The 20,251-nt window shown below is 43.4% G+C and overlaps 1 protein-coding gene across 1 annotated transcript; it reads right to left on the bottom strand.

Moving 5' to 3' along the window:
* Positions 1 to 206: 206 nt before the first annotated feature.
* On the bottom strand, positions 207 to 19,362 carry PGAM5 (PGAM family member 5, mitochondrial serine/threonine protein phosphatase). Its single transcript, XM_075832612.1, has 6 exons — positions 19,015 to 19,362; positions 14,164 to 14,342; positions 12,374 to 12,499; positions 9,264 to 9,352; positions 8,917 to 9,047; positions 207 to 2,796 (listed from the first exon to the last, which is right to left on the bottom strand). The coding sequence occupies exons 1-6, from the start codon at positions 19,155 to 19,157 to the stop codon at positions 2,646 to 2,648; spliced, it is 819 nt and encodes a 272-aa protein (XP_075688727.1). The 5' UTR covers positions 19,158 to 19,362; the 3' UTR covers positions 207 to 2,645.
* Between the last annotated feature and the right edge of the window lie 889 nt (positions 19,363 to 20,251).

Genomic DNA, 20,251 nt, shown 5'->3' with positions numbered 1-20,251 from the left:
AACGGAAGCTACAATATCATAAATGAATGGGGTAATAAGGTGTAAAAGTTGTATTTCATGTCCCACTAACATGGATCCCCTATCCACAGGGTAGGGGTTACATGTGTGATTGCTGGGGGTCCGCAGCTCCAATGAAATGAATGGAGCGCCGGTCGCGCTTCTGCGCATGCATGATCGGTGCTCCATTCATTTCTATGGAGTAGCCGGACACAGACCCAGGAAGTCCCAAGCTTCTCATAGAGCACTTCGGGGGACTTTCGGTCCCCCGTTCTCCTTATCCCAGAGTTCGGTCCCCCAGCAATCACACATGTAACCCCTATCGTGTAGATAGGGGATACATGTTTGTGGGACAACCCCTTTAAGGCCACATTCAGACAAGCGTATTGTACCCATGATTACCTATCGATATTCTGGATCTAACACCTGGACGCACCCACAGATCCATATGATATTGTACGTTTAGTTTTGTAGAACTTAAGATGGGTCGATCACACATGTATCCCCCATCCTGTGAATAGGGGATACATGTGTTTCATGGGAAAACCCATTTAGGTTACATTCATACTTCTTATGATTCGATTTTATCAGATGAAAGCAGGAAACTCCTTAGGCCTTGGTTTTACGGACTGGATCTAATCCCATTTACGGCAAGATATATATGGTGCTTACAAGCACTGTTTATAGACGTGTGAATACTGCCTTATTGGTTTATGCTTCAATCTGGTGTTAAAAAGCACCGGATCTAACATCACTACCCTCATAAAGCACTTTTTCAAGGATTAATGGTGTCAAGCAATAAAATAAAAAAACAGGTAGGATTTCAAAGCCATGACCCAATAAAATGACTGAATATTCTTTTTCTTAGGGCTTGTTGACGCAAACATTTCTGATCTATATTCACTTTTTGCAAAAAATCTTTACAGCTACTGTATTAAAAATAAAAGTGGTCATGGTTTATATCAGTATAAATTATAACTGTAGAGAAAGACAATTCGTAAGATAGGGGGGAGATTCTACCAATTAAATTATTTGATGAAAACATGCCAAGAAGTGTCCTGTGGCTGCAGGTAACTACCTCTATCCTGAGGGAGAGGTGAGCAAAGTGATTCCATTTTTCCCCAGTCAATATAAAAACACAATGGGAGAATCTATTTATCTTTTACGCCTCATACACATGGCAAAGTCATGTGCACTGAGCGTGTACTGGAGCAGAGCCACTATAGGTCCGCCGTAATCTCTACTAAAAAAAAATGGCGGCCGCAGGCGTACATAATGTCACTAGGGTATACTTCGTGCAGTGTTTAAAGGAAGGGCGTCGCGATACATTTGCTATTAGTGTTTTATTAAACAAAAGTTTATTTGTGTGTTTGTGTTTTACTTTTTTTTTTTTCAAACTTTTTCTTCTCTATGGGGGCTGCCATTTTTTTTTCATCTCTATGTGTCGATTAACGACACATACAGACATGGAATACGGCACATACAGCCCCATAGAGAATGCGAACGGGAGCCGTTCCATTCACTGTGCTGTACGCCGTCTGTGTGGGAACGGCGCATGCGCCGCTCCCACACAGTCCAAATGGAAGGTCTTCGGCCGAGCGGCATCCGGCGCCATTTTCTTGTGGACCAGAAGCCGGGGCCGGACAGTAAGACGACTACTTCCAGGCATGTGTTCAGAAGCAAGCGGAGGGAGCAGACGGACCGGAGGGAGAGGCGGCGGCAGGAGCAGGTAAGTCATGTTTATGTATGTTTTGTGTTATAACCACTGTATGTAAGCCTACTACACTGTGTATTCGCTCAAAAAATGGCGACACACAGTGTAGGAGGTTTGAACATTCAATCCCCTTTCTCCTGGGACTAGCCAGGATAAGGGAGGGGGGATTCTATGAGCTCACTAGAGCGTGTGTGTGTGTGTTTACACCAATTTTTCAGCATAAAGCAATGTGGTTGCTTTACCACATGCCAATGCTGCAATTTTGGGAATTGCTCCATCTAGTGACCAGCACAGGGAAATGTTATAAATTAGAATCTAATTTATAATATTTCCTGACTTGTGAAAAAATTGTAAAAAATTATAACAATGTCTAATCATGTATACACTAACTGTTTAACTAAAAAAAATAAAAAAAAAAAATAAAAATTTCTTGCGACACATTCCCTTTAAACTAAACAGCACAATGAATGATCATAGCCTTGGTGGCACTTTATTTCTTAGAGGGCACCAGTCTTAGGATGATTGAAAGACACTGATCTACACTGGTGCCTTCTGCATTCTGTAAAATGATGTTCACATGTGGCATCCTTAGTTGCATTTTTTTTAAATTAAAAATTACAGGAAAATATTTAAAATGACATGCAAATTTTGTGCTATAAGCAGGGATGTTGATCTCCTTTTTATCCATCTCTTACTGGTTTACAATATAATAAGCCTGTATCTAAAAAAAAAAAAATTTTGATATCCTTAATGCCCAATGTCCTAGGGATCTAATATCGGCTTAATGTGCCTGTTTTTCATGTTCTCCAATCGCAGGATGGCCCAAAAAAAACATAGACCGGGGTGCTGGTTATAAATAATGCAGCATTAGATCTCATGACAATATCTTCAGGGCAGGCAGTGTGAAGCCGGAAAAGACGTCAAGCTGTCATCCTTACGTTCTGCTGATTTTTTCTGGAGGCATAAAACCAGAGTCACCAAGCATCCTCAAGGAGACATTACCATTGGGACGGATAACCAAATAGGTAATGCTGCCATTGTTAAGTGAAATGCGAAGCCAGGCTTCAGGGGGCAGCTGTAAGGCCCTGTGCAGGAACAAAAACAAACAGTCAGGGCACGTACAACACATCAAACCTTCAATAACCATTATACAGTACATTACATTTAGAGACTATTACTTTAACTTTTTCACCGCTGGGGCAATTTACACACTTGACAAACAAATAAAACCTGAAATATAGACAAAAAAATAAATAGTAATATTAACCCTTAATGACCAGGCTATTTTTTACGTTTTTCCATCGACGCATTCCAAGAGCTAGAACTTTTTTTATTTTTGCGCCGACATAGCTGTATAAGGAGTTGTTTTTTGCGGGACAAGTTGTGTTTTTTTAATAGCACCATTTTGGGGTACATATAAGTTTGTTGGTTATCTTTTACTAACTTTTTTTGTGTGTGCGTGGGGGGGGGGTAATAGAAAAAAAAAACAGCAATTTCGCCACACTTTTTGCATCCTAAATTTGCGCCGTTTACCGTGTGGTATAAATAACACAATAACTTTATTTAGCGGGTTGTTGTGATTGCAGCGATACCAATTTGTATGTTTTACTACTTTTACCCAGTAAAAAAAAAAAAAAACATTCTCAAAATTATTTGGTTTTGTGTCTGGATTTCTGAAAAGTCATAACTTTTATTTTTCCGCCAATGCAGCTGTAGGAGGGCTTTTTTTGCGGGACTACTTTTTATTGGTACCATTTGAGTAGACTTTTTGGTCACTATTTATTACATTTTTTTAAGTCAGGATTCACAGAAAATAGCAATTTTTGCATTGTTTTTTATTTTATTTTTTACGGCGTTTGCCGAGCGGGATAACTCATGTAAGATCTTTATAGTTGCGGTTGTTATGGACTAGGCGATACCATATATGTGTAGCTTTTTTCCTTTTTTTTAATAAAGCAGTTTGTAAGGGGAAAAAGTGGCTTTCATTTATTAACTCTATTAAACTTTTTTTCACCAGTCCCACTTGGGCACTTCTCTATGCGATCGTCCGATCGCTATCAGGGTAGGTTCACACGCTGAGTCAAAAACGTCTGAAAATACGGAGCGGTTTTCAAGGGAAAACAGTTCCTGATTTTCAGACATTTAAGCCACTCGCGTTTTTCACGGCTGTTTTTGGAGCGGTTTTCTATAGAGTCAATGAAAAACAGCTCCAAAAACGTCCCAAGAAGGGACCTGCACTTCTTTTTCGCTGCAGTTTTTGTACGCGGCCGTTTTTCAAAACGGGCGCGTAAAAAAACGGCCCATCGGAACAGAACGCCGTTTTTCCCATTGAAATCAATGGGCAGATGTTTGGAGGCGTTCTGCTTTCGATTTTTTGGGTGTTTAAGACCCGAAGAACGGTCGAAAATAGGCCGTGTGAACATACCCTTATAATACACTGCAATACTTCTGTATTGCAGTGTATTACTGCCTGTCCGTGTAAAATGAAAAGGCATCTGCTAGGCCAGGCCTCTGGCATGGCCTAGCAGGCATTAACTGGGGCAGACCTGGGGGCCTTTATTAGGCCCCCCCGGCTGCAATAGAAGACACCAACACCCTGCGATCACACGCAGGGTGCCGGTGGAGTGAGAGAGGGAGCTCCCTCCCTCTCTCCAAAACCACTCAGATGCGGCGCTGGCTATTGAGCGCCGCATCCGAAGAGTTAAACGAGCAAGATCGATACTGATATCGATCTCGCCCGTTCGAGCAGGGATGCTCCCAGCCCTCAGCTACCGAAGATAGCTGAGAGCAGGGAGATTTAATGGCTCCCTGCTCTATTTATTTATTCTGATGCAGCGCCGTAAAAAGGCTACTGCATCGGAATAAAGCCCATTAGTTGCCGCTGTAAAAACACTATGGGGCAGTCACTAACTGGTTATACCCCCATACTCATATTTCCTGAAATTAAACACCCGGATCATTGTGAAAATGGCAACAAGCACTTTACACTAATGAGCACCTTCATGCATGGATGCATCAAAGCAAGGAAAATCTTTTATGAATGCCCCTTATGCCTAGGGCTATGGAGTTGGTAAGCCAAAACTTCTGATTCCGACTATTTTCCACTCTCTGACTCAAACGCCTTCATAAATTGCTCATGTATAATAAGCCTGGTTATCTGCTCACTGTGTATAAATGTAAATTTTATGGCCAAAAGTATTGGGACACACTCCTCTTAATCATTCAATTTGTGCATTTCATTCAGTCCCATTGCCACAGGTGTATAACATCCAGCCGCTAGCCATGCAGTCGCCTTTACAAACATTTGTGAAAGAATGGGTCATTCTAAAGAGCTCACTGAATTCCAGCGTGGTACAGTAATAGGATACCACTGTTGTAACAAGTCAGTTCATGAAATTTCTCCCCTCTTAGATATACCACCATCAACTGTGTGTGATATTATTACGAAGTAAAAGCGTTTAGGAACCACAGCAAATCAGCCACGAAGTGGCAGACCACATAATGTTACAGAGCGGCGGCGCCAAGCACAGAGGTGGCGTAGTGCACAGAACATAAGCGTTGGTGTCTTGCACTATAGTGTTCTGTGCACTAGAACATAAGTCACCAACGCTCTGCTGACACAATAACGGCAGAGTTCCAAACCTCCTCTGGCTTCAACATCCGCACAAAAACCGTGCGCCGGGAGTTTATGGCATGGGGTTTCATGGATGAGCAGATGCATGCAAGCTTTACACCATCAAGCATGATGCCAAGCGTTGGATGGAGTGGCGTAAAGAACACCGCAACTGGACTTTGGAACAGTGGAAACATAGTCAGCAAGGGTGGGCCATTCACACATTGCAGTTGAAGTGTGGTTAGAACCACATCGAAAAGAGGCATCCAAAAAAAAAAAAAAACTTTCCTTTTTTTACGGAGATTTGATGCGATTTTGAAACCGTAAAAATGCATGCAAATTTTCGGATGCGGTTCTAACCACACTTGAACTGCAACATGTGAATGGACCCTAAGGCCCTGTTCAAACTGAGTTTTTTTTGTTTTTTTTACACGGAAACCGCGGCAAAAACCGCGAGAGGAAACTTCTGAAAACAATGGGAGGCAATTTCAATGGGAGGTGGAGGAGTTTTTTTTCCCGCGAGCAGAATAAACGCTCGCGGAAAAAAGAAGCAACATGCCCTATCTTGAAGCGGTTTCCGCCTCAAAAACCCCATTGAAATCAATGGAAGACAAAAAAAAACACCGTGAACGGCCGACGCGTTTTGGGTCACAAACCGCTCACAGATTTTCTTTGCCTGTTGAATTAATAGGTTAAAAAAACCACATGCCAAACAAAAACGCGACAAAAAACGCCTGTGGTGCAAAACCACTTTAAAAAAATCAGGAGCTGATTTTTCCAGGCAGAATTCAGGACAGGCTTTAACTGGCTGCCCAAGCAATCGGCAGCTAACTATCTGGTGCCTGGAGAGAAGATGTAAGCATTTTTGAGTAGGCTTTTGAGTGTAAGGGCGGGTTCACACATGGCGGAATTGCACTTAAATTCCGCTGCGGACACTCCGCAGCGTTAATCCGCAGCGGAGCCGTTTCTACATTGACTTTCACTTTAATTTCGCAGTGTTCGTTTACACGATGCGTACAATTCCGCTGCGGAGCATAGGCTGCGGAGCGGAATTTGGTGTCCGCAGCATGCTCTGTCTGTTGCGGAGCAGTGGCGGACTCATGGCGGAATTTCTCCATTGACTTCAATGGAGATTCAAAGTTCCGCAATGAAGTCCGCAGCTGTCATGCACATGTCATGTGTGCTGCGGATGCGTCTTGCTTTTTTTACTTGACATTTCTTCATTCTGGCTGGACCTATGTATTTCTAGGTCTACAGCCAGACTGAGGAAGTCAATGGGGCTCCCGTAATGACGGGAGCGTTGCTAGGAGACGTCAGTAAATAGTCACTGTCCAGGGTGCTGAAAGAGTTAAGCGATCGGCAGTAACTGTTTCTGCACCCGGGACAGTGACTACCGATCTCAATATACATGTATCTGTAAAAAAAAATGAAGTTCGTACTTACCGAGAACTCCCTGTTTCTGTCTCCAGTCCGGCCTCCCAGGATGACGTTTCAGAGTAAGTGACGGCTGCAGCCAATCACAGGCCAAGCACAGGCTGCAGCGGTCACATGGACTGCCGCGTCATCCAGGGAGGTCGGGCTGGATGCCGAAGGAGGGACGCGTCATAAAGACAACGGGCGGTAAGTATGAATTTCTTTTACTTTCACTAGGGAAAGTGCTGTCCCTTCTCTCTATCCTGCACTGATAGGGAGAAGGGAAGCACTTTTCCCGCAGTCCGCAGCAGCTAGTCCGCATCAATTTTCTGCACATTTTGTGCAGATCCGCAGCCGTAATCCGCAACCCGGATTAGGTGCGGCATTGATGCGGACAGTTGCGGAGGAATTCCGCCATGTGTGGTCATGCCCTTAAGCCTTGTTCACACGGCGTGTATTTAACGTGTTTCTGCCACGTTTTACATGTCGAAAAACACTCCAAAATGCATGCTTTACATCAATGGGAAAACACATTGTAGCGCATACAACGAATTTTTTTTTACACCCGCGTGTTTGAAAAACGCGTCGTGTAAAAAAAAAAAAAAAAAGGGTCAGGTCAATTCTTGGTGCGTAAAACGCAGGGATAATGCGCTTAATTCCCATAGTCAATGGGAGTTCTCTATTGTATTAAAGAGAACCTTTCACCTGCGAGAACGCAGCGCAAGCCGCACTGACACTGTCCGTAGCCGATTGGACAGTGTCAGAGCGAAGACATCACGCCTCCTTGCCATTTAGTTGGATAGAAAACGCCCCATTGACAGTTCAGGGACTTATTTATATATCAGGCGTCAAATAAAACGGCACCTATATGTAAATAACGGAGGAAGATAGGAAAATAAGTTTAAGTGAGACCGTGTTTGTGAATCCCTGCCTATTACATGCTGCATTCAGCTGCACATGTATAGGCAGGTGAAAACTCCTTGAAAGAGAACTTTTCCCATCTTAGACATTTATCAAGAAATGAACCGCAGAATCCAATTGGAGACTAGTGGAGAGAGGGTCACGTGTGCGCAGCTCTCTATTCTATCGTATGGTTGTTATGAAAACAGCCGAGCAGCTCTTGCTCGGCCATCTCCATAACTCTCATTAAACAGAATGGAGAGAGCTGTACGCACGCACGACCCGCTCCCCACTAGTCCACCAGAATTCCGTGGCCAGTTCCAGATATAGGTGCAGGCCCCAGAGCCGGGACCCGCATCTATCAGACATTTTTGGTATTTCCTATGGATATGCCATATATATCAAAGGAGTTTTCCCATCTTAAAGTTATATGGTCTGCAGAGCGCTTGTGTAGGACTGGCGTCTACCACTATGTGGTGGTAATATTGGTCTTTGGTTTACTACACACGTTTTACTACACAATTAGGAGTTTTTGCATTATTTCTATATAGCCGATGGGTGGGCCCCAAGAATTATTTCCTCTGGTGGGCCCAAGGTACTCCAGTCCGACTAAGACTAGGATAATAAACAATACTTCCCTGGTACCATATGTATGTATGCATACGCTAAATAGTGTCTGGGCAACTGTGAGTATATACCACATACCCAGTTTGTTCTCCAGCATACCTCCACATTGGTTGTTACCCAACTTTCCCAAACTGAAAGGAAAATCTGCCTAATGCTACTATATAGGAAATCATTTGGCAGATTTGCCAGTCAGCAGTCTAGGGAAGTTGTGTGACTTTCCTTGTAGAGCTTTAAGGGGACCCCAATTGGTTGTGTAAACACGGATGCCATATATATATGTGCGTGTATCGTATTGGAGAACAGGTATCTGTATGCTGCTTCTGTGCCTGTATGAGCAATCAGTAAGATTGCATCTGCCACAAACCTGCCTTGTACTGTGCCACGAAGTGCCAATACATGTGTAGTACTGCTGGACCCCCATTCTCTTGCTTGGTGGGGGTTCCAGTGGTGGAATCCAAAGTGATCAAACACTTGTCATCTATTCTGTGGATAGGTGAGAAGTGGTTGTGGTGGGATAACCCTTGAAAGGAGATAACATTAATGGAGTTTATGTTCTCCAAATATTATAAATTATAAATAATGGTAAAAGAGGGAAAATGTGTAGGAAAAACGAAGAACAAAATAAAGAGAGTAGACTTCAATGTTGTGTTACCTGCACACAATGTAGCGTATGACATTGGCATGGCAGATAATGATCTCATAACTATCCTCTTCTTGTTTTTGTTCTGCTCGGTGAATGTAATTTCTGAATGCAGCCTCAATACGGGATCCATCCTCATAATACTGAAAGAGACATTGACATGGTCAGTGGTCATACAGTAATAGTCATTAAAGCCTCAGCCGTATTAAGGCTCTTTAGGACCTCAGAGTCGTACAGAGCCATAATTGTGCACCCATTGGATTCACATGAAATTTCTTCGACGAGAGAATATCTTTGATACTTGATACTCACCATTATTTATAAGACATATCAATACAGAAACGGAGGACATCTCTCACCTCAAAATCTGGCTTCCAGTGACTGACAGGGGGATCTGGTCGAATGGGAGATCCTTCACGGAGCAAGTCCGAGCTCGTTTTTTTCACACCTGCAGACATTGAACAAAAATAAACAAATACAAAAAGGGTCAGCACACACACAAGGCGGATACGCTGCGTAAATGTACACAGCACGTCCGTCCTGGCACCCGCAGGGAATTCTGCCCGAAAAGGCACACTAAATTGTGGTGCAGTTTTCCAGGCGGGATCTCTGCTGCGGAAACACTAATAGGTAAAACAAAAATGTCACATGGGATGAAATGTCTGCTGCAGTCACATGGGATGAAATGTCATCCCTGGAGGCCGGCCCTCTGACGTCATCTAGGCCGGCCGAGCAGGCAAGTTTGAGTTTTTTTCTGCAGCGTCTGGATGAGATTTGTTCTCTCTCATTCATTGTGCTGCGGATTTTCCGCAACGTATTCAGTTGCGGAAAATCCACAGTATTTGCACAACGTGTGAACTGACCCTAATACGCTGGAAATAAATAAGGTGTACCTGCAATAGGTAAATAGACCTAAAATGTTCACAACAGAGAGCACACTACACAGTTTGAGGGTTGATCAGATTAAAAAATAAAAAAAATCACTAAAGCCCCATGCACACGAACGTAAAAACGCCAGTAATTACGGGCCCATGGACTTCTATTGGCCACGAGTACCTCCCCGTATGCTTACGGGAAGGTGCCCGGGCCGTTGAAAAATATAGAACATGTCCTATTTTAGGCCGTAATTACGGCACGGGCAGGCCCATAGAAGTCTGAGGCTCCCGCAATTACGGGTGACTACGTGTGTGCACCCGTAATTACGGGAGTGTTGCTAGGCGACGTCAGTGTCTAGTCACTGTCCAGGGTGCTGAAAGAGATCAACCTGTAAAAAAAAAAAAAAAAAAGGACGTTCATACTTACCCAGAACTCCCTGCTTCTTTCTCCAGTCCGGCCTCCTGGGGTGATGTTTCAGCCCATGTGACCGCTGCAGCCAATCACAGGCTGCAGCGGTCTCATGGACTGCCGCGTCATCCAGTGAGGTCGGGCTGGATGACGAAAGAGGGACGCGTCACCAAGACAACAGCCGGGTAAGTATGAATTTCTTTTACTTTTATTACGGAAAGGGATGTCCCTTCTCTCTATCCTGCACTGATAGAGAAGGGCTGCCGATTAGTGCAGTGCAATTTTGCTGCGAAAACGTGCCCGTAAATACTGGTGCAATACGGGTCGAATACGTTTGACCAAGGACCCGTATTTACGGGAGGACAAAAATATGTTCGTGTGCATGAGGCCTAACTAATTTACTTTATGAAAACAGTTTGTTGTTTTGGGAGTTTTCTTTAAAGCAATAGGATTTGGGTTAGACACTGTTCACATCTGCATCAAGGTTTATAAGAAATGCCATGACGCAGTGCCAAATTCGCCATACGATGTAACCCATTGACTTATAACGTGGTCCATTGAAGTACCGTCATTTTTACAGCAAGAAAAGCGCTGCGTACTGCACTATTCTTATCAAAAGTGTCACAAGCCTCCAACGCAAAAAGTAGAGGGCCTTAAAGGGGTTTTCCCACGAGAGACATTTATGACACATCCACAGGATATGTCATAAATATCAGATAGATGCGGGTCCCACCTCTGGGACCCACACGTATCTCCAGTACGGGGCCCCCTAAACCCCGTTCCGCCGCTCTGTGTTGCGGCTGAATAAGGGGTTTTCCGACCATGAAAAACGTTATATGGTCGTAAGTTACGTAAACAGCGTAACTCGCTGAGCTACGCTGTTTCCGTAACTGCCATTCACTACTATTGGGAAGCATGAAGTGCTCTAAAATTTCCTGCTAGACGGCTGCGTTGACTCTGGACTTGATATAAGACAGTGGACCAACACCAGCAGATGACATGGCTCCCAAACCATCACTGACTGTGGAAACTTCACACTGGACCGCAAGACACTTGGATTGATGCCTCTCCACTCTTCCTCCAGACTCTGGGACCGAGATTGCCAAATGAAATGCACCATTTACTTTCATCTGAAAACAGGACGTTGGACACTGGGCAGCAGTGTTGGTCCACTGTGTTATATCAAGTCCAGAGTCACTGCAGCCGTCAAGCAGGAAATTTTCGAGCACTTCATGCTTCCCTCTGCTGACAAGCATTATGGAGATGCTGATGTCATTTTCTAGCAGGACTTGGCACCTGCCCACACTGCCAAAAGTACCAATACCTGGTGTAATAACCACAGTATCACTGTGCTTGATTGGCCAGCAAACTCGCCTGACCTAAACCCCATAGAGAATCTATAGGATATTGTCAAGAGGAAGATGAGACCCCAGACCCAACAATGCAGACGAGCTGAAGGCCGCTATCAAAGCAACCTGGGCTTCCATAACACCTCAGCAGTGCCACAGGCTGATCTCCTCCATGCCACGCCGCATTGATGCAGTAATTCATGCAGAAGGAGCCCCGACCAAGTATTGAGTGCATATAGGCGATCAGCCTGTGGCATTGCTGAGGTGTTATGGAAGCCCAAGTTGCTATGATAGCGGCCTTCAGCTCGTCTGCATTGTTGGGTCTGGTGTCTCATCTTAAAATTAGATTATGATGAGGCACTCAATTTTGGGTTTTCATTAACTGTTAGACATAATCTTCAACGTTAAAAGAAAAAAAAAATGCTGGAAATGGATCACTCTGTGTGTAATGAATCTATAGAATAAGTGTTTCACTTTTTGAATTGAATTACTGAAATTAACTTTTTAATGATATTCTAATTCATTGAGAAGGACTGTGGAATTACCCACTGGATTTTATGTGCAGAAATTCCAGCATCTTTGATAGAGAAATGGACATGCTGCATATTGAGAATCTGCACCACTGTTCAATTTCAGCATCATATTGATGAGATTTCTTGAAATCGCCATCGCTTTGCTGCTACTGTAATACACATATTTATGCCTGGAAAATGTGGACGGAATTTCTGCAGCATTTACTCTACATTTGGAAGTGCCCAAAAAACATTAGCAAGGCTACATTTAGATGTGTAGACCGTATGAACAATAGAGTTACGGTTATGAGGGCATACACTTACCTGGCAGGTATTTGCCGATTATCTCTGTTGTCTCACTGGCTCTGGTCATAGATGAATGAACAATTTGACTGTATTTCAGTCCTAGACTTGCCAGCCGTTGCCCAGTTAGCTCCGCCTGTTCACGACCTGCAGCAGACAACATGATAAGCAGTCACTTATCTACTTCTTTCCTCTCTTGTAGGCCCTACTACCAGCCATCAAGTGGAATCCGGTCTATTTTTGGGTTTTGGCCGCTTACCTTCGTTTGCCAACCTCGTAATTGATATTGCTCTTAAAGGGAAGGTGTCACGAAAAAAAATCTTTTTATATAATATTGCTTTTAGTATATTTATTTGTAAAAAAAAAAAGGGAGAAGATCCAGCGATACGTGGTATAAATCGGAAAAACTCAATTTCCACTTTATTCAAGTGGAAATTGAGTTTTTCCAATTTATACCACGTATCGCTGGATCTTCTCCCTTTTTTTTACCATTACCTGCCGTGTGCCGTCGCGGATGATCCGGGCGATATTAAACACAGGAGTGTGAAGCTGGTGAGCTGGAGGTTTCCTCCCATCCCTTTTCTCCCTTCTATCATTACTGAATATATTTGTGTTGTGTTGTACTTTTTACTTTTTTCTTACTTTTACTTCTCTATGGGGGCTGGCATTTTTTTTTTTCATCTCTGTATGTGTCGATTAACGACACATACAGAGATGGAATACGGCACATACATCCCCATAGATAATGCGAACAGGAGCCGTTCCATTCACTATAGTGCACGCCGTCTGTGTGGGAATGGCGCATGCGCCGCTCCCACACAGACCAAAAGGAAGTTCTTTGGCAGAGCGAAATACTGCGCCATTTTAATGTGGACCGGAAGCCGCGGCCAGACAGTAAGACGACTACTTCCGGCCATATGTTCAAGGCAGCGAAGACGCAAGGTATAGGAGCGGAGGCGGCAGGAGCAGGTAAGTTACGTTCGTGTAGGTTTGTGTTATACTGTCTGATTACCACTGTATCTAATCCTCCTACACTGTGCATTCGCTGAGAAAATGGCGGCACACAGTGTAGGAGGTTTGAAGATTCAACCCCCTCCTTTCTCCTGGCACTAGCCAGAATAAGGGAGGGGGGATTGTGTGAGGACACTAGAGCGAGTGTGTCTACCCCAAATTTGCAGCATAAAGCAATGAGGTTGTTTTACCACATGCCAATGCTGCCATTTTGGGAATTGCTCCCTCTAGTGACCAGCACATGGAAATTTTATAAATTAGACTCTAATTTATAATATTTCCTGACTTGTGAAAAAATTGTAATCACTTATATACTAACTGGAAAAAATATATATTTCTAGCGGCACATTCCCTTTAAATGGACATTTAATTTTTACAAATAAAATGAGTCACTTTTTTTTAAGGCTATATGCACATTTGAACATCTTCTAAGATGATGGTTAGGTTCAGTGAGCAGAGACCTCCACTGATCTCTAGAATCAGTGAGTGCTGTGTCCTTCAACTTCACTTAGTGTTCGGCTGTGACAGGTGAAATCAAAGGAGCCCATTGCTTGCTAGATCAATCAAGCGGTTTGGGTTTCTGGCAGACTCCTTTCGTTCACGGCTTGTGACGTAGACTAGATTTTACTTCACTCCCTGTGTAGGAGAACTGCATAGAGACTGACAGAATTATTTGTCAGGATGCAACAGAGTCAATGTCCAGGGGATGGGCCTAGTATTTAGAAGGAATTCTGGAAAGTGCTTATATAAAATAGAAACCTGATTTAAATTATATTTTAAAGATTCATAAAAATACTAACCAAGGGAGGTAAGAATCCTGTCCGCATCAGTCTTGCCAGTCAGTTTGTATTGTGAATGTCTTATAAGAAAGATGTGACGAGTGGCTTTTGACTTGCACTTATTCAGAAGCAAATTGAGATCTTCCTCTCCAGTCTCACCATTGATCTGGCTCAAATTCACAAGAGACAATGGCTCTCGGCTATAAAACAAAAGGTAAAGAAGAGAGTTAATCCAGCACATCCTTAGGATAAAAAATTATTTCTTTATTAAAGATCCATTAAAACACGGTGCAGCAAACATCCATGGTTGCAGACACTTACGAACCCACCTGGTCTTAAAGGGAATGTGTTGCCAGAAAAACATGTTTTTTTTTAAAAAATTAAACATTTAGTGTGTGGGTGATTAAACATTGTTCAAATTTTTTTTATTTTTTTCACGAGTCAGGAAATATTATAAATTAATTCTAAATTTATAATACTACCCATTTTTGGTCACTAGATGGAGCTATTCCCAAAATTGCAGCAGTGCAACATTGGGTTAAAAGCCCTCGCTCTAGTGAGCTCTCAGCATCCCCCCCTCCTTTATCCTGGCTAGTGCCGGGATAAACGAGGGGTTTGAACGGTGTAACCTCCTACACTGTGTGTCGCCATTTTTTGAGCTAACACACAGTGTAGTAGGTTTACATACAGTAGTAAACACACACAAACACGAACATATATTGAAATCTCTTACCTGCTCCTGCCGCCGCGGCTCCCTCCGGCCCGTCCGCTCCGTTTGCTGCCGCTGGTCCAAGTGCACAAATCCGGAAGCCGCGACCGGAAGTAGTAATATTACTGTCCGGCCGCGACTTCCGGTCCACAGGAAAATGGCGCCGGACGGCGCCAATTTCGAATTGGACTGTGTGGGAGCGGCGCATGCGCAGTTCCCACACAGACGCCGTACACGGAAGTCAATGGGACGGGAGCCGTTCGCAGTCCCTATGGGACTGTGGCTGCCGTATTCCATGTCTGTATGTGTCGTTAATCGACACAGACAGAAATGGGAAAAAAATGGCAGCCCCCATAGGGAAGAAAAAGTGTAAAAATAAGAAAAAGTAAAACACAAACACACAAATGAATATAAACGTTTTTAATAAAGCACTAACATCTTTAACATATAAAAAAATAATTTGTGATGACACTGTTCCTTTAAGGGGGTTTTACACTGGACGATTATCGGGCAGACAAGTGTTCATATAACGCTATTTGCCGATAATTGCCCTGTGTAAACAGGTGAACGAGCAAACGCTCGATCATCTGCTGGTCGTATAGTTTAAAAAAAAAGTGAAATATTATGGTTGTCGGCAGTACATCTCCCTGTATAAACAGGGAGACGCGCTACTGACATGATAATAATGTATGGGGACGAGCGATCGGAGTAACGACCGCTCGTCCCCATCCATAGCTCCGTGTGACAGGAGCAAACGATCAACGTCTCATTGATCGGTGCTCGCTCATCGGCAGTGTAAAATGTCCATTAGTCATAGAATACTGGATGTCACAATTACATGCATGTGTATTTAAAAACATGATGAACCAATCGCAGCATTTTATTTTCACAATAAAACAGTTCTACCACTATATTCTTAATACATGTAAAATAAGATCATTTCTCTAAGTCAGCCCTTATGGGAATCATATCTAAATGTAGAATCCTGGAGGTTATTTTGTTGAGAAGGTGCCTCTTCCAGTTTCCACCTCTTTTGGGTTTGACAAACACCAAATTGTGAAAAACACCAACAATTTTATAAATTTACGTGTATCTGCTTGTAAGACAGATAGTTATACCACACAAAATTGTTGCCAATTAACAGCCCCCATATGTCTACTTTATGTTGGCATCATTTTTTGAACATTCTTTTCTTTTTCTAGGACGTTACAAGGCTTAGAACTTTAGTAGCAACTTCTCACATTTTCAAAAGGCTATATTTTCAGTATTCCACCCGTATTTACAGGCCCGTTTTCTCTGCACTAATCGGCAGCCCCTTCTCTCTATAAGGATAGAGAGAAGGGGAAGCCCTTTCGGGCAGAGTTTCCGCAGCGTTTGAAAGTAAAAGAAGTTCATACTTCCCCAGCCGTTGTCTTGGTGACGCGTCCCTCTTTTGACATCCAGTCCGACCTCCCTGGATGACGCGGCAGACCATGTGACCACTGCAGCCTGTTATTGGCTGCAGCGGTCACATGGGATAAAACGTCATCCCGGGAGGCCGGACTGGAGGAAGAAGCAGGGAGTTCTGGGTAAGTTAACTTTTAATACTATTAACTACAGCGGTAGTCACTGTCCCGGGTGCTGAAAGAGTTACTGCCGATCAGTTAACTTTTTCAGCACCCTGGACAGTGACTGTCGCCTAGCAACGCTCCCGTAATTACAGGTGCACACACACGTAGTAACCCGTAATTACGGGAGCCCCATAGACTTCTATGGGCCTGCCCGTGCCATAATTACGGCCTGAAATAGGACATGTTCCATATTTTTCAACGGCTCGGGCACCTTCCCGTAAGCAAATGGGAAGGTACCTGTGGCAAATAGAAGTCTATGGGCCCGTAATTACGGGCCGTAATTATGGCCCATGATTACGGGCGTTTTTACGTTCGTGTGCATGGGGCCTGAGTCAGTATGCTGTAGCCTTAATCATAGTTTTTTGCGGCGTGAATATAGGAAGTGATTTTCAGCATTTTTTTTTTGTTTATTTTTATCCTGCTCAATTTACATGCTAAATAACCTGTTAAATTAATTCAGGTTATTACGATCATGCAGATACCCAATATGTGTACGGTTTTTGTTTTTATAAAATGTATTATTTTTTTTTAAACTCATTTTATTGAAAATACATAGTACAAAGGTATGATAAACATAACATTTTGGGTGACATGCAAGAAACCCATTTTTTATTTTTTTTTGTCCATGTAACATAAACATACAAACAACAACATCAATCTCCGTTACACAATGAGAATGAGATTTGGTACATCCTTTTCCGGTATGTTACAGAGTATAACCAGTACATTTATAGGAAACAAAAAGCAAGACAAATATATACATCCATATTATAAAGAGCTGTACAATCTAGGACTGATCTCGTCCAACACCCATACGAAGCACCCACCCCAGTTAGGACCCGCTGCCACGTCCCTGCGACTCAACTAAACCCCCAGACTGTTTAGGGAGAACCTGAGGTCGCCTACATTAAACGATGCAAGAGGCGATGAGCACCAACTACCCCACACCTCCAGAAATTTATACGGATATCCCCGATGTTTGTATACTAGATTAGCGTAAGGTATTACTGAGTTGAGCAGACCCAACAAACACAACCCAGGCTCACAGGGGACTCGTTTGTCTGTTACTGATGAGAGGAAGTCCGTGACCACTCTCCAGAAATTAGCAATTACCGGACAGTGCCACATCATATGGTCAAAGTTTTATGAAATGTATTTAATGCTAAATTATTTTTATTTTGGATCTTTTTTTTTATATTTTCTCTAGTCCCACGAAGGGATAACTTTATTTTTTACTTATGCATTTGCATACTCCTGTACGAATACATTATACTGTGTCACTATGACACAGGCTGCTGTTAGGGCAACAGTGTTCCCTAACAGCAGGCTTAGGGTACGTCCACACGTAAAAACCTGCAACAAGTACAACATGTTGCGATCTTTGAGACGGAAAAGCTGCGATTCCACTGCAAAAATCGCAACTCAGAAAAAAAAAACAAAAAACTCTTTGCTCCTGCATTCAGCCCGGCCTCCAGGGATGACATTTCATCCCATGTAACTGCTGCGGTCACAAGGGATGAAACGGCATCCCAGTAGGCCGGGCCCCAGAGGGACGCGTCGCCATGACGACTGGAAAGTATAGGCTTTTTTTTTTTCACCACGGATTTCTGCAGCACACCTTCCGACTGAAAAGCTGCACCACAATTTAGTGCGGTTTTTCGGCCAGAATTCCCTGCGGGGTCCAGGACTGATACACTGTGTACTTTTACGCAGCGCATCTGCCCTGTGCAAGCATAGCCTTACAAAACAGACGGCCCTGGGGTTCTTCCTAGGTCCCCAGTGCTGACCCAGAGGATCCCCCCGGTCTTCGATCGCTTCACCAGATTTCCGTTGATGCGATCATAAAGGGGAGTCCCCTTTGATTTGGCCACAGTCCCCGACTGCAGTGATCAAAGGTTAAACTCTTTAGAGAAAGGGCGTTTAAGCCTTTTCTACAGCGACCTGCACCGCCCGCCATAACAAAAACTAAAACCGGGTAGTCGCCAAAGGGGTTAAAAGACACTTCCACAGAGCTCAAGCTTTCATCATTTATGGAAAAAGTAATAGCAGCTTTTATTTCACAATAACCTGGGAGCAAAGTAAAACGGATATAATTTCACTATAGTATTTTTTGTATATTTTTTACTTATTTTGTACTGACCCGGAGTTGACCCTTATGTTACCTTAGTACCGGGTGTTCCCACGAGAACTTTAGTCATTCCCAGGGAACCGCTCTTCTCTCCTATCTTTAAAATAAATAATACAATTAGAAACTTTATTGGTTTTCAGCCCAGCACTATATTCTGGACCAGTTTGTTGACTGCTTCGTTCTATGCATCTTTCAGTTGGATGAACTTACTCTGACCCTACTGTAAACACGACAGCTCTACTGGGGAGCCCTGCAGAACATACCCAGGCCTGAGACTATACCACTGGGCCCTTCCTAGCCTCAGCCATGGAGCTCCCACAATGAGAGTAGCCCCTGAGCGGCCAGCAGCACACTGCACACCGCCCACTTCCTCTACAGTAAGAAAGGCGTTACTGCCGACAGCGCATGCGCACGAAAAGCCTTACCGATCCCAGTTTCGATCCCATCGCCCGGTTTTTCCTGGCACCGTCAACGTAGAGTCTCCTCCATTTTTCCCAACTGCTATAGCGGCGAGGATAGCAGCGGTAGCGGCAGATCCTCCTAGTAGAATTCTGCGTAGATACATCATGAAGCCACGAATGAACCAACACACATAGCACTCACACAATACCTTCTCTCACACGACTCCGCCTATCAGAGCCAGATGCTTTGCCGAGCCCACCGGCATTGTGGGAAGTGTAGTTTTGGCTATCCTGTCCGTCAGTTCTGCGCTTCCGGACTGCAGACACTGAGATTGGTTAAAAAGAACGCGGGAATACTGAACGCGATAAGCTCGGGACAAAAACGGTCACAAGCTCAGGACAAAAACGGTCACCAACTCAGGACACGAATGAAGCGTGGATGTCCACTGCTAATTGAACTATCCACAAAGGCTCTAAAGGGCTGATGACCACCAGGGGGCGCTTGCCCCTAGCTATTGTAATTAGTAGTTTTGTTTTTAACCCTTTCAGGACTGAGCCTGTTTTTGCTTTGTAGACACAGATGATTTTTTTTCAAATCTGACGTGTCACTTTATGTGGTAATAACTTGGGAATGCTTTTACCTATCAAAGCGATTCTGAGATTGTTTTCTCATGACATGTTGTACTTTATGTTAGTGGAAAAATTTGGTCGATAAATTCAATATTTATTTGTGAAGAACTTCACATTTTAGAAATAACTTTTAAAAGTTAGCAATTTTCTCAATTTAAATGTATCTACTTGTAAAACCGATAGTAATACCACACAAAATAGTTACTAGTTTACATTTCCCATATGTCTACTTTGTTTTCATAGTTTTTTGAACATCTTTTTATTTTTCTAGGACGTTACAAGGCTTAGAAGTTTTGCAGCAATTTTCAAGAAAATTTCAAAAGGCGATTTTTACAGGGGCCAGTTCAGTGGCTTTGAGGGCCTTATATATTAGAAAGTCCCCATAAATCAGCCCACTTTGCAAACTGCACCCCTCAAAGTATCCAAAACAGCATTCAGAAAGTGTTTTAACCCTTTAGGTGTTTCACAGGAATTAAAGAGGCTCAGGGCAGTTATAAACTGGTGACAATCTTCTACCTAATCTAATAGGCGCTTTAACCCCTTCCCGCACTTTGCCGTTAATGGACGTCAATGTGTGCAGTAACTTCGCGCACCTCGACCTGCAGTTACGTCTGTGCTTTGACAGTTAACC

The sequence above is a fragment of the Rhinoderma darwinii genome, chromosome 1 (genome assembly GCF_050947455.1).
Source record: "Rhinoderma darwinii isolate aRhiDar2 chromosome 1, aRhiDar2.hap1, whole genome shotgun sequence".
In the NCBI taxonomy this organism is placed as follows: domain Eukaryota; kingdom Metazoa; phylum Chordata; class Amphibia; order Anura; family Rhinodermatidae; genus Rhinoderma; species Rhinoderma darwinii.
This window is presented reverse-complemented; position numbering and strand designations above follow the sequence as displayed.